Here is a 12,877-nt window from a genome sequence, read left to right on the forward strand (position 1 = left end):
GTTATTTGTTTAAGACAGGACAGGGTTTCCTCCAGGTCACAATTCCCTCTCCCTCTTTTTAAACACTGGAAAGAATGAAAGAGGAGCACCAAAGAGATTGGTACTTTTGGAGATTCATTCAGCGACAAGGGTGATAGTAAATCAAGTGAGGTGAGGAGGCCTGGGGTGCAGTCAGCGTTCCAATCCATCCTGTTCGTTAGGGTTGAGGTCGGAGCTCTATAGCGGGAGATCTTTTATCCCGACCCATTAGTGAAAAAGCTGGCTTTGTGCACCATCATGGTTGGTGGAACAGGTTTCAAGTGAAAGGAAAACTGAATGCTACTGCATCTAAAGACGTCCTACGCTGCCTTCACCAACATATTGCTGAAAATGTCAGGATACTTTTGTCTACACAGTAAATCGTAAAAAAAACAACAACATTAGAGCTGTTAAACTATGTATAATAGTGAAAGGGATTGGGACCACTTATCAGTGAGGCTCAGGAAAAAAAAGGCTTTATTTTGCTAGAGAACATAAAGATTGGACTCTGGAGAAATGGAAGAAGGTCATGTGGTCTGATGAGTCCAGATTTACCCTGTTCCAGAGTGATAAGCGCAGCAGGGTAAGAAGAGAGGTGGATGAACTGATGCACCCATCATGCCTAGTGCCTACTGTACAAGCCTGTGGGGGCAGTGCTACGATCTGGGGTTGCTGCAGTTAGTCAGGTCTCAGTTCAGCAATGTTATGTGCTCAAAGTGTGGGATTTTTTTGGACAAGCAGTGTGTGTGTGTGTGTGTGTGTGTGTGTGTGTGTGTGTATTTAATACAAATACTCAAAAACTACTCCATGGTCCGTTCTTTGAGGAAGCAGAATTATGGTATTTGTTTTCATAAAACAGTCAACATGCCTCCTGTATATCATGTAACTTCACTGGTCACTAGAATCTCGTGCTCCTGAGGTACCATTGACCATCGATCCTGTCCCTTTCTTCTTTTCGAATCCACCCGTTTCATCCTGAAGTTCTACCTCTAGATGGCGTTCCCACTTAAGCTGTTCATGACAATGTTCAGCTGCACAATTAAGTTACTAAGCAACTAATGAACTGGATGAATCTGGACTGTAATTAATGATTAAGGACTGCAAATGGATTGAGCATTTAAGCTCCGCTGCTACCAAAATGAGGACGGGTTCCATTTTGAGTTCCTCTCAGGGTTCCTTCCTCAATGTCTCCAGGAGTTTTTCTTTGTGACGGTCGCTCGTTAGAGATAAACCGTTTTTTCAGCACTAAACTTATAAAATCTAATTCCATAGCCTATTTATCTCTGTAAAGATTGCTTGGGGACATTGGCCATTGTTCGAAGCGCTCAACAAATCGAACCGAATTGAATCGAATGTAAATTCAAAAGCACCTAATTATATTACATTGAATAATTACGTGCATATCTTGAATACCGCTGAATTGCAGCACAGCGAACCGTGACGAGGCCTGGCTCGGAGTTAAGCGCATGCAGGATTTCTCTCGCAAAACAACAGGAGAACGACTGATGCTTTACCTTTCGCCAGTCTTTCGAGCCTCTTGCCATGTTCAGGAGGAATAGCGTACCTGCAGAAAGAGAGAGAGAGAAAACGAGAGGCATCAGTTGTCAAGATCAATAGTAAAGTGCCTGAGGTGAGAGCGGCATGTCTGCTTCATCAACATTACATCCTTCTCTGCAGCGTGCTCCCAGAAAAAAAAGAAAGAAAGAAAGAAAGAAAGAAAGAAAAAACACTCCGCTGACATTCGACGTCTGAGACACACACCTTGAATTGGCACCAGGTTCCTCAGAGAAGCCTTGCTTGCTGTAAAACTAAGTCGAAGTCTTTGATCTTAGGTTTCTTTGTTTTGGGTTTTTTTTTTTCTTTTCAAATTAAATCTCCTTCACACTCGCACCCTCATCTGATCTCTTTCTAGAAACGTCAGCAACTGTGGCAGAGTAAAACTTGTTCATTGATGAGACGCTTCTGAAAATACGCCTTTCTGATTGCCTGTGAGACGGCTGTCGTTTCTCTTACGAGGCGTCGAACCGCGACTTATTATGCAACTGAACCAAGACAACAAGCACACAAGCATCTCGTTGGGTACAGTGGGTTTGTGGACACATGACCATCCTGTCAATACGAGGTTTCTAGCTAAAGTGAATGCTGTCTTTGAATGCTCCAGCAAACGGAGTATTCGGTGCGAAAGAACTCGTGGGGCCTACACATAGCACTGGCTTTAATTCTCATCACTTTTATTTGTATAGTGCTTGCAAATAGGAGGTTGAACGAATCATCGCAACGATCAAAATCCACACGGATAGTTTTTCCGGGTTGCTGTCATTTTACAGTACGGGAGCGGCCTCTAGTGGCGAATCACTGATGCCACATGCTGTTTATTTAAATTGTCTTGACTCAATTAGAGAAAATCTATCAAAGAAATTTGGAGTAGCTCAGAGGTGAAGGTTCTGGATTACTGATCGGATGGTTGGGAGTTCAAGCCCCGGTATCGCCACGCTGCCACCCTTGGGGCTCTTGAGCAAGGCCCTTAACCCTCTGTGCTCCAGGGGTGCTATATCATGGCTAATTCTGCACTTTGACCCCAGCTTCCTAACATATCTGGAAAATGTGGGGGGAAAAGATTTCGCTTCACATGTGCGTTAATGAGCCACAGGGGCCCACGACCCCGTCGCCGGTTCACCACTGTTCCACTGAAGCACTTTTGATAGATACTGACCACTGCAAACCAGAAAAATCTCACAAGAGCTGCAGTTTTGGAGACGCTCAGACCCAGACGTCTAGATGTCACAATTTGTCAAACTCGCTCAAATCCTTACGCCTCGCTCATCAACTTTGAGGACAATATGTTCACTTGTTGCCTAATACATAAAATAAATAAATAAATAAATAAAAACCTACACTATAGGAGCAAAAGTATTGGGACACTGAAATTTTTCAGCCACACATGGTTTATCTGCAAACTGTTACCACAAACTACTACAAACAAACCAACCGCACCTTACCTCCACGAGTACCTGACTTTCCTAACACCGTTGTAGCTTAATGAATCTCCACAAAATCTAGTGGAACGTCATCTCAGAAGAGTGGAGGTTATAATCCGAGCGAACGGTGACTCGAGAACGAGAAGCTCAAGAAGCACATCTTATCTCATAATCAGATGTCCACATACTTTTGTCCATATATTGGATATAAGGATCACTACATAAACACAAAGCGATTTTGCTGTAATGTTGTAATAAAGCCTGTGATTAAAGTTTAATTAGCATGGTGTTAAAATAGAAATAGCACATGATTCTAAAAAATAACGAACGCGTGCGAGTAATAACATGCAGGATGGACTTCTGGATTTCTCCCCCCCCCCCCCAAAAAAAGGAGAAATATTTCGCTTGTTGGAGCGGATCGCGATCTGCCGCAATCCTTTCCGGCGTTGTATTTATTACCACAATTATTATCCAGACTTTTGAGAGGACCCTTTTCTCAAGAGAGACGTTCACTGCTAATGATCACGCCTGCTCCGATTACAGTCAAGTGATCCACAGAATCAAGAAGGGTTTTATTTTTGGGAGGGGGGGAAAAAGGATTGAAAATTTTGTATTTATTTATTATTATTATATTTTTTTACAGCTACACACTGCCCTCTAGTGCATCTGTGGCAGAATGCAGGTGACGTATATGCATAAGAAAACGTTCAGGAGTGTAAATCAGCGTGCAGAAACGAATTAAATAAATTATGCAAGATGGTATACAATTAAACATATTGAGAGCCAATGAATGTCACACAAATATCAAAAAGTAATCTAGTAAACATCTTGCCAGAAGAGTGGAAAATATAAGAACAGATGTGGAAGTTTAAAAGCACATACCATATCTAATGCTTGGCTGTCCAAAAACTTTTGCCCATACAGTTTAACATTATCTATAATATGTAAAAATATATATATAAATATATATAAATAAAAGGACAACACACAAAACAAGTACCTGATAAATAAATAAACTATAAATGAAAGGTTCGGAAATTCGAAGCACGTCAACTTTGCATAAAGAGTGGCGTTCTAATAGTCGGAATACCTCGGAAGCCTGAATAGAAATGAAATTGATTTACGGCCTGCATACGGATTCCCGCCTGTAATGTATAATGCATGTAGCAATATCTCCAAAGCCGCTCGTTGTAAATATAATCAGACGTTACGAGACTCGCTGTATATAAAAACGAGAGCGTGCGTTGATGTGTTCGCCGACCAATCAGAGCGCGGCGTGGGGATGAGCTGGCTTTTACCATCCATCACACGAAACTCGTACGTCGCTATAATTCCCCTGTACCGCGACGGGCCAGAAAGACAGATAGTGTTTTCTAAGAACACACAAACATCTGGAAAAGAATTTTGGAGCATTTTTCAGAAACGTGATTGTTTCTATGCAACAAACTCGGGCATTTAAGGGTATAAAAATTAACAATGTATATATATAAAAATCCAGATGTTCCGGATTTTCAAAATCCTCCCTGAGCATGAGGAACAGCTTTACACACTCGTTTCTTAACGTGGTTTCTCCAAACGTTCAGTTGGTGGAAAACCTGCCAAAGTTGTTCTTCATGAGTTGAAGAATTCTTTCTTGGAATGCAGTTCATCCCAGAGCAGTTCAATACGAGCCGCAGCCCAGACGGAATCGCATGGTGGTGAAAGACGGAATGGTGGACACGGTTTCTTTTTGACCCGGAAAAACCCCAAACCGCTAAACCGTTCCACCTCCATCCAACTTTCCTAAACTCATTCACTGTCCGATTTGTATACTTTTTTTTTTTTTTTGCCTTTCGACAGGTTTGTTCCACGGAAACAAAAAGAACTAAATTTTTTTTTTTATTGTTTCTCCACAATTTGCACTGGTTAAGCAAAAGCCTTCTTTTGACATGCTTATGATGATGAATACAACTAGATTTTTGGGCTGTTAATAATCAATAATAAATACATTTTATTTCATTCATAATGAATTTAAATTTAAAACTAATTCTAATTATTTTGTTTTTCCTGGAAAGACCAAAACTGCTCAGATCTTCCCATTCTATAAAAAAGAAAATATGGAAAACACAGTTTATTATACAATAAAAAAAATTAATACTGACAGGATGAATTTTATATGAACTGAATTTCATATGAACCATTTACGTACTGTGACCACTTCCTAATTAATATCCGAAAACGTAAAACGTCACTGTTTCTACCTTTCGCTGTTTAATGACCCCTTATGGATACACACACACACACACACACACACACACACACACACACACACACACACACACACACACACACACACACAGAGAGAGAGAGAGGAGTTACGATGGTCCAACTTATGATTTTTATTTATCTTACGATGACGATAGCAATATGTAACAATTGTAAAATATATCAGTTCGCACAACACGTAAACGTAGCAGCATAGGCTCCGCCCTCCACCCACTGTATAATTACCACATCATAATGGTCACCTGATGGTCACAGTTTTGTTCATTTTTCCACCTTTTTTTCAGTTTATTTTTTAAAACAATCGTATAAACAAAAAAAAAACAAAAAAAGACGCATTAATCATGATACCAGATTTCCGTCTCAACGTGGTTATAATGCGCTAAAGGTCTCAAGTGTCGCTCCTGAGAAGGTCACCGCATTCTGCTATTATACGTCATCATATTCCGGGGAGGAGGAAAGAAAACAGCTTCAGGCCTTCGGTAAGTCACACACTGCGTTATTTCCCCCCGCTGTGGCGCTCTGACACGCACACAACCAGCCCGAGCTATTATTTCCAGCAGTGTGTGTGTGTGTGTGTGTGTGTGTGTGTGTGTGTGTGTGTGTACACTGCTGCTGCGACGGTGAAATCCTGAAGAATCTGACAGTAGATGTTGAATGAAGGAAAATGACCTTGATGGGTTCGGCGTTGGAGAGGAATGAAGTTAATTTCACAGTGGCTGAACAGAAGGGCTCGACAAACAAGCGCCACACACAGCTTAACGTCCTGTAATTACTCGACAAGTGAAAGCGATTAAATTTCAGCGAAGAGAGCGAGCGTTCGCGGCGCGCTGAGCCGAGAGGAAACACCAGCACAAGAGGAAATTCTCTTTAACAAGAGAGCCGAGCTGAATGGCGGTGCAGTGGAGCATGCTGGGACAGAGGACGGACCTAAGATGAGGAACTGAGAGCTACGCCTACTTTACTGGTGCTGAAACCTGGAGGTCACACCCTTTTACGCTGACAAACAAGCACAAGGTCAATACCTCAGTTTCTGTTGGACACAATGTAAGGCCACGCCTCCTTTACTGGAACTGAATGAAGTAAAGTCCACAACTACTTTGTCATTAACAGAACTATAGACCACGCCTCCTTTATAGTAACTGACAGAATTAAAGGCCACACCTCCTTCGAAGTGACTGACAATAATAAAGGCCACACCTCCTTCACTGTGACGCAAAATAAAAGATCACACCTCCTTTACTATGATTGACATATTTAAAAGACACACCTGCTTCATTATAACCCAGAATTAAAGTCCACGCCTTTCAAATGAAAATAAAGATGGCAGCACAACATGACACCGAACATCTAATTGCCTGCCACTTTTTACCACACACACACACACACACACACACACACACACACACACACACACACACACACACACACACACACACACACACACACACACACACACACACGGTCAGCGGCAGATTTAATGTCAGTACACAGTATGATAAAGATTGTGCAGGTCCAATATAAACAAGATAAACTGAAAGTAAGCACATGCATTACATCACCTGTCTACAAGCTCTGGCACCTGACAGCACAGCACACACACCAGTGTGGCTCAATCAATAAGTGAAGCAGGGCCCTGGACAGGAACGAGAGACTCAGAAGTCGTCGTTGATGCGAGCACAAGTGACATCGCAGCTGTAAATCAGAGTAAAGCCGCAGTACGATTTTTTAAAGAGCAAACCACAGGGGAAAGATGTCAGAAAGCGCAGAGGGGGCGTGCCACGGCGAGCCAGTAGAGGGCGCACCACGGCAAGCCCGGAGAGGGCGCGCCATGGCGAGCCAGTAGAGGGCGCGCTACGGCGAGCCAGTAGAGGGCGCGCTACGGCGAGCCAGTAGAGGGCGTGCCACGGCGAGCCAGTAGAGGGCGCGCTACGGCGAGCCCGGAGAGGGCGCGCCATGGCGAGCCAGTAGAGGGCGCGCTACGGCGAGCCAGTAGAGGGCGCGCTACGCGAGCCCGGAGAGGGTGCATTGAATAAAAATCGTTTAATAGAAATTAATTAGTTATGATGTTAAATTTGTGCAGCCAAACTATTTTTATTTTTTCCCCTCCTCAGAATGAGCACATGCTGCTTCCACTCATTCATTCATTCATTCATTCTCAATGTAGCCTTGAAAGTGACTTTTCCGGTAGTGTGCTCTGGAAGCGCGGTCCACCGTCCCTTTGGGAAGAAAAGCGCAGCCGTTGAGAGAGTGCGGAGTCCGAGTGGGAAGGCACGTAACGGGATACGCATGAGCGATAACAACGACCGCCGTGAACCAACATATACCAACAATAACGGACGGTGGGAGTGTGGAAGTGAGGGGTTTAAATAGGAGCTGGTGATGAGTGCTAAATGTGTGCGATTGAAGCCGGGAGCTTCAGAGAAAGCGGAGGTTTAAAAGCCGCCGAAGGGGGCGTGGCAGGTGGATTCCTGACAGTTAACAAACATGTATGTACATTTTTATAGCATGCCTTCATCAAACAAATCGCGGCAACGCTGTTGTGTAAAAAAACCTCCAAAAACACGTGCATGCACATTCTTATTTATTAACGCACATCATGTACATAAAGAAATTTCAAGCACGTTAGTATATTGCCGCCATATTGGTTTTCGTTTATCTCGATCATCGGTTATCTCGACGCTTTTTGGGCGACCCCCTAGGACATCGACATAACCGGGTTCCACTGTACTTCGATTTTGGGCCAATTAATATATTAAAAAGTAAAACGTCACTGTTCCTACCGGTCCAACTTTTTCATTTATCTTACGATGACGATATCAATATGTTCAGAAAGACACACAAAGTTTGTCACTAATCCTGAAAAAAAAGAACAAACGAATGAGTGCAGAAACACTACTGTAACATCGATGCACTGGAAAAAAATCAAAAACTGATATAGAGAATTAAATTATATGAATTTAAGAACAGAATATTTTTACAGAATACATTGTTAAATATTGAAATTCCTGCTGCCGAGATGCTTCTCTGTCGATCACATTCATTTATTATATATTCTAATAAACTAAATATCTGTGTACTCTATTTATTTTCAAAACAAATGTTGGATTATATTTAGGTTTTTTATAAGCCTGATTTTCAACCTGCCGTCGGCATCATACCATACAAATGTTGTTTTTACACAAATTGCTTCACCTTTCGTACTAAAAAAAAAAAAAAAAAAAATTTTTTTTTTTTACTATAAACTTTAAAATGTCTAAATTACAGATTTTAACTCTAAATGCGTTTGCATTTTTTAAGTACAACTTTGTACCTAAATACCATTAATTAGTGTTATATAGTTATAATACACAAAAATCACGAAAAAAAATCATTTGATTAATCAATTGTAGAATTAAAGATTAAAAGCTCGTTCAGGGAAAAGTCTAATTATTAGGCTTTACTGCCATCTACTGGCCAAATGAAATCTTCTTAACTGCACTATACATTATACGTCATCATCTTCTCCCATTAGGGGGTGCCACAGTGGATCATCCGTCTCCATACCCCCCTGTCCTCTACATCTGCCTCTTTTAAACCAACTACCTGCATGTCTTCCTTCACCACATCCATAAACCTCGTCCTTGGCCTTCCTCTTTTCCTCCTTCCTGGTGTCTCCATCCTCAGCATTCTTCTACTGATATACCCCATGTCCCTCCTCTGCACATCTCCAAACCATCTCAATCTCGCCTTCCTTTACCTTGTCTCCAAAACGTCCTACATGCGCTGTCCCTCTCATAAACTCGTTTCTAATCCTGTCTATCGTCGTCACTCCCAACGAAAACCTCAACATCTTCAGCTCTGCTACCTCCAGTGGTCAACCCTATAACTATAAGTGCACCCCTCACATTTCAGCAACCATATTATTATTAGTTCTTTAGGGACAATACTATAGAAATGAGACTTGGATATATTTTAGAGTAGTCAATGTGCAGCTTGTATATCAGTACAGATTCACTGTCCTCTAAAAACTATTCAAAATGCAGCTGTTATTGTCTAAACAACTGGCAACAAAAGTGTAAGGCACAAGGTTTTTTCCTTTCCTTCCTTTATTAGAAGTATAGTGCACTTGCTATACTCTAAACCAGTGCGTTGTAGTTTTATACATTACTTTCAATTTAATTGAAAATTCAAAACAATCTCATTATTCTTTTATCAGAATTAAGAAATTTAGGGTAAAAAAAAAATCCTGTTGTGTTTGAAAATTAGATTTAAATATTTCATTAATTACGAAGCGCTTTATTTTTCTATAAAAATGAAAAAATGTTCTCGCTCGTGTTTTGGACTCGACTCCCACATCATTTCCTCTGCGCTCCCCGAGGATGATTTCGAACCTCGATGTGAAACCGACGTTATTAGTTTAATGAAGAGGTTGTGGTACGCGCTGGTGAGGCGGAAACGCTCGCTCCTTCTTCCTCCTCTCATTTAACCAGCGAGAGCTGATGGATCGTGTCTCGGCCTGCCGAACTTTCTAAGCATTACACTACTCGAACTGATTTTTATTAATGAAGCATTCATCCAGCACCAGAACTTTCTCAAACCACATCGACTTCTCAGTGCGAAGCCTGCAACAGTACACTGCTGCCACCTAGTGGCCACAATTTTTTACCAAATCAAAGGATTACTATAGACGGAAGTTTAAACTGAACTTCGTCTCATCTTAAAACGTTGTCTAGTGCTGCATAGTTACACACCCAGCTACAAAAATGCACCTGAATTTCTGATTTAACTCTATTTATACACACTATTGGTATTGGGACAAGCTGACTTTTTCAGTCATATGTCTTTCTTCTCCAAACTGTTACCACAATTGTATATTATAAAGGAGGTACAAATGTACCCTGATGTGGTGTCCAATAAAAAACGTGCAACCACACACGCCCTTTTGGATTGGGGTGGACTCAACTACATCAATACCTGACTTTATTAATACCCATGTGTTCCACTAAATCCAGTGGAACATCTTTGCAAGAGAGTGGAAGTTATTATTACAGCGAATAGGAACTTAACGTGGAATCGTGCGGTCGGGGTGTCCACAAACTTTTGACCGTACAGTCCATACATTACTAGCTAACTAGCAACTAACCAAGACATGTAGAAACCTGTGCTTCAGTTCAAGCAACAAGCTACTAATAAAGCAAAGCCAGTGTCTGAGCTTGACGTGACTCCTGGTCAAGTTCACAGACCTGATGAGTTCTAAGACGGCTAATCCGGCTGCCTTCTTCTCAACCCTCGCAGCTCCCGCACAAACAATTCATGGCTGATTGACTATTATGCACGTGGCTTGTTTTTTGGCTGAAGCGGGTTTTTTGGGGTTTTTTTAAGCCATGTGCTAAACAAAATGTTCAACACCTTCTCTAATGAGAAACTTCCAAAAGAACTTCTAGAGGAACTGAAAGTTCTTTGTCAATTCTGATGCTACAGAAAAAAAAGGCTGCAAATTAAAGTTTCTAGCACGTTTGTAGGCCATTTCAAGTAAAAGTCATCATTTAAGAATGTATTATATTGGTATATAGTATATTGTTTGACAGGGCTGAGGAGTTCTCAAAGGGTTGGATGACAGTTTCTCGTGTCAGGGTTTTGGAACACAGTAGGCTTTCTGACATGACAGGAAGTCCTCATGATTAGAGGTTTTTGCTTCAACACTTCAAATGATTGAAAGATTTCATTCAAAGTCAACAAAGTTTACTAACCAGGACTTGGGCTGGCCGAAGTGCAGGTAGTTGATGCTGTAGAGGTCCATGTCCTCCGTGTGCCAGGCGAACGTGGTCTTCCACATGCCGAAGTAAAGGTAGGGGGTGTTAACGCCCTCGATCACAATCCCACACTCCTGCTCCACCATGTCCAGCAGTGTGTCCAAATGGCCAATGTTCCACTCCTTTATGTCCTAGCAGAACACACACACACACACACACACACACACACACACACACACACACACACACACACACACACACACACACACACACAGACACAGACACAGACACAGACACAGAATCAGGTTGAGCATTTCTGTGACCAGTAGATGGCATCATTACATGGTGTGAGTAAGTCATAATACTTAACATGAACCATTTACACAACTGTACTCTTCATTCAGTCAAAATAAGGATGTCTAAGATAAAAAAAAAGGAAGGAACTAAAGTATTAAAGAGAAGGAAAGAACATTAATGGAAGACAGAAGGCAGGACATGATGGAAGGAAAGAAAAAGGAAGGAAGGATGGATAGATGGACAGGAGGCTAGTAAAGGAATTTATGACAGAGGGCAATAAAGTACTATTTGAAGGCATATAGTAGGCAGGACAGGATATATGGTTAGAAGAAAAGGCTTGATGGGTAGATGAAAGAATGGGTGGAAGAAAGGAAATACTTGGGGGGGAAAAGAAGGGAAGAAAGGACTTGGTGGGTGGAATAATGGGTGGACAGAGGGAAAGACATGATGGTTGGAAAAGATGGATGGATGGAAGGAAGGAAGGAAGGAAGGAAGGAAGGAAGGAAGGAAGGAAGAAAGAAAGAAAGAAAGAAAGAAAGAAAGAAAGAAAGAAAGAAAGAAAGAAAGAAAGAAAGAAAGAAAGAAAGAAAGAAAGAAAGAAAGAAAGAAAGAAAGAAAGAAAGAAAGAAAGAAAGAAAGAAAGAAAGAAAGAAAGAAAGAAAGAAAGAAAGAAAGAAAGAAAGCAAGAAAGAAAGCAAGAAAGAAAGAAAGCAAGAAAGAAAGCAAGAAAGAAAGCAAGAAAGAAAGCAAGAAAGAAAGCAAGAAAAGCAAGCAAGAAAGCAAGCAAGAAAAGCATTACAATAAATAATAGACAACCCAAAAGATAGAAAGAGAAAACAATAAAAAAAGTTAAGATAATCACATAAAGAAAAGGAAAGGCAGAAAGGACAGAAGGTAGACTCACTGGATCGTATAGTGAGCCGCTGATATCTGCCCCGTAGATGGGCGACACGAACGTCAGGTTCTTCCAGTACTTTCTCTCCAGATCATCAAAGTCTTTATGCCGAGGAGTGCAGTACCTGCAGAGAAAAAAAACATGGATTATTAAAAAAAGATAAACAAAAACACGTGCCTTGAAAAACATCCCAGTGAACGCAGAAGGGAAGTCACATCTGGGGTCCGACAGCATACAGCTGTTTTAATACCTCTTTATTTATTTATTTATTTATACCACATTTAAATGATCTATATTTGACCATTCACAACACCGTTAAAAACAAAATTTTCTGAGAAAACAAAAACGTTTATCCCTGGCTAAAATTTTACCTCAGAAAGAACGTTCTTAACTTTTAAATTCATGAAAAAACATTTAAAAAAAAAATACTTTCCACTGGTGTAAAATGTCCATAAACACAAAATAAAAGCTAAATTCGTAACATCAGTTGCGTTTTTTACCCAATAAAACATTGAAACATATCGCTAACTACATAACTAGCTAAAATAAAACTCTAAACAGGTTTTTTTCCTCAATCTTATGCTAATTTACTTTGCTAACTACTCTTGCGAGTTTGTTTGTTTTTTCCCAGCTTTTACTTCAGAGCCATTTTCGAAAGTGAAATTAAAGAGAATTAACACTTTTTTCACATC

At 40.9% G+C, this 12,877-nt stretch overlaps 1 protein-coding gene across 1 annotated transcript in view; it reads right to left on the reverse strand.

The window, feature by feature from the left end:
- The window catches only part of kdm4b (lysine (K)-specific demethylase 4B), a 67,047-nt gene that overhangs the window by 37,647 nt on the left and 16,523 nt on the right, over positions 1-12,877 (reverse strand). The window contains exons 4-6 of the mRNA XM_083559044.1: positions 12,195-12,309; positions 10,991-11,184; positions 1,533-1,582 (exon numbers count right to left, since the gene is read on the reverse strand). Of these exons, the coding sequence (XP_083415170.1) occupies positions 1,533-1,582; positions 10,991-11,184; positions 12,195-12,309 (359 nt within the window). The remainder of the gene's footprint in view (positions 1-1,532; positions 1,583-10,990; positions 11,185-12,194; positions 12,310-12,877) is intronic.

Source organism: Silurus aristotelis, assembly GCF_946808225.1.
Source record: "Silurus aristotelis genome assembly, chromosome: 13".
Taxonomy (NCBI): domain Eukaryota; kingdom Metazoa; phylum Chordata; class Actinopteri; order Siluriformes; family Siluridae; genus Silurus; species Silurus aristotelis.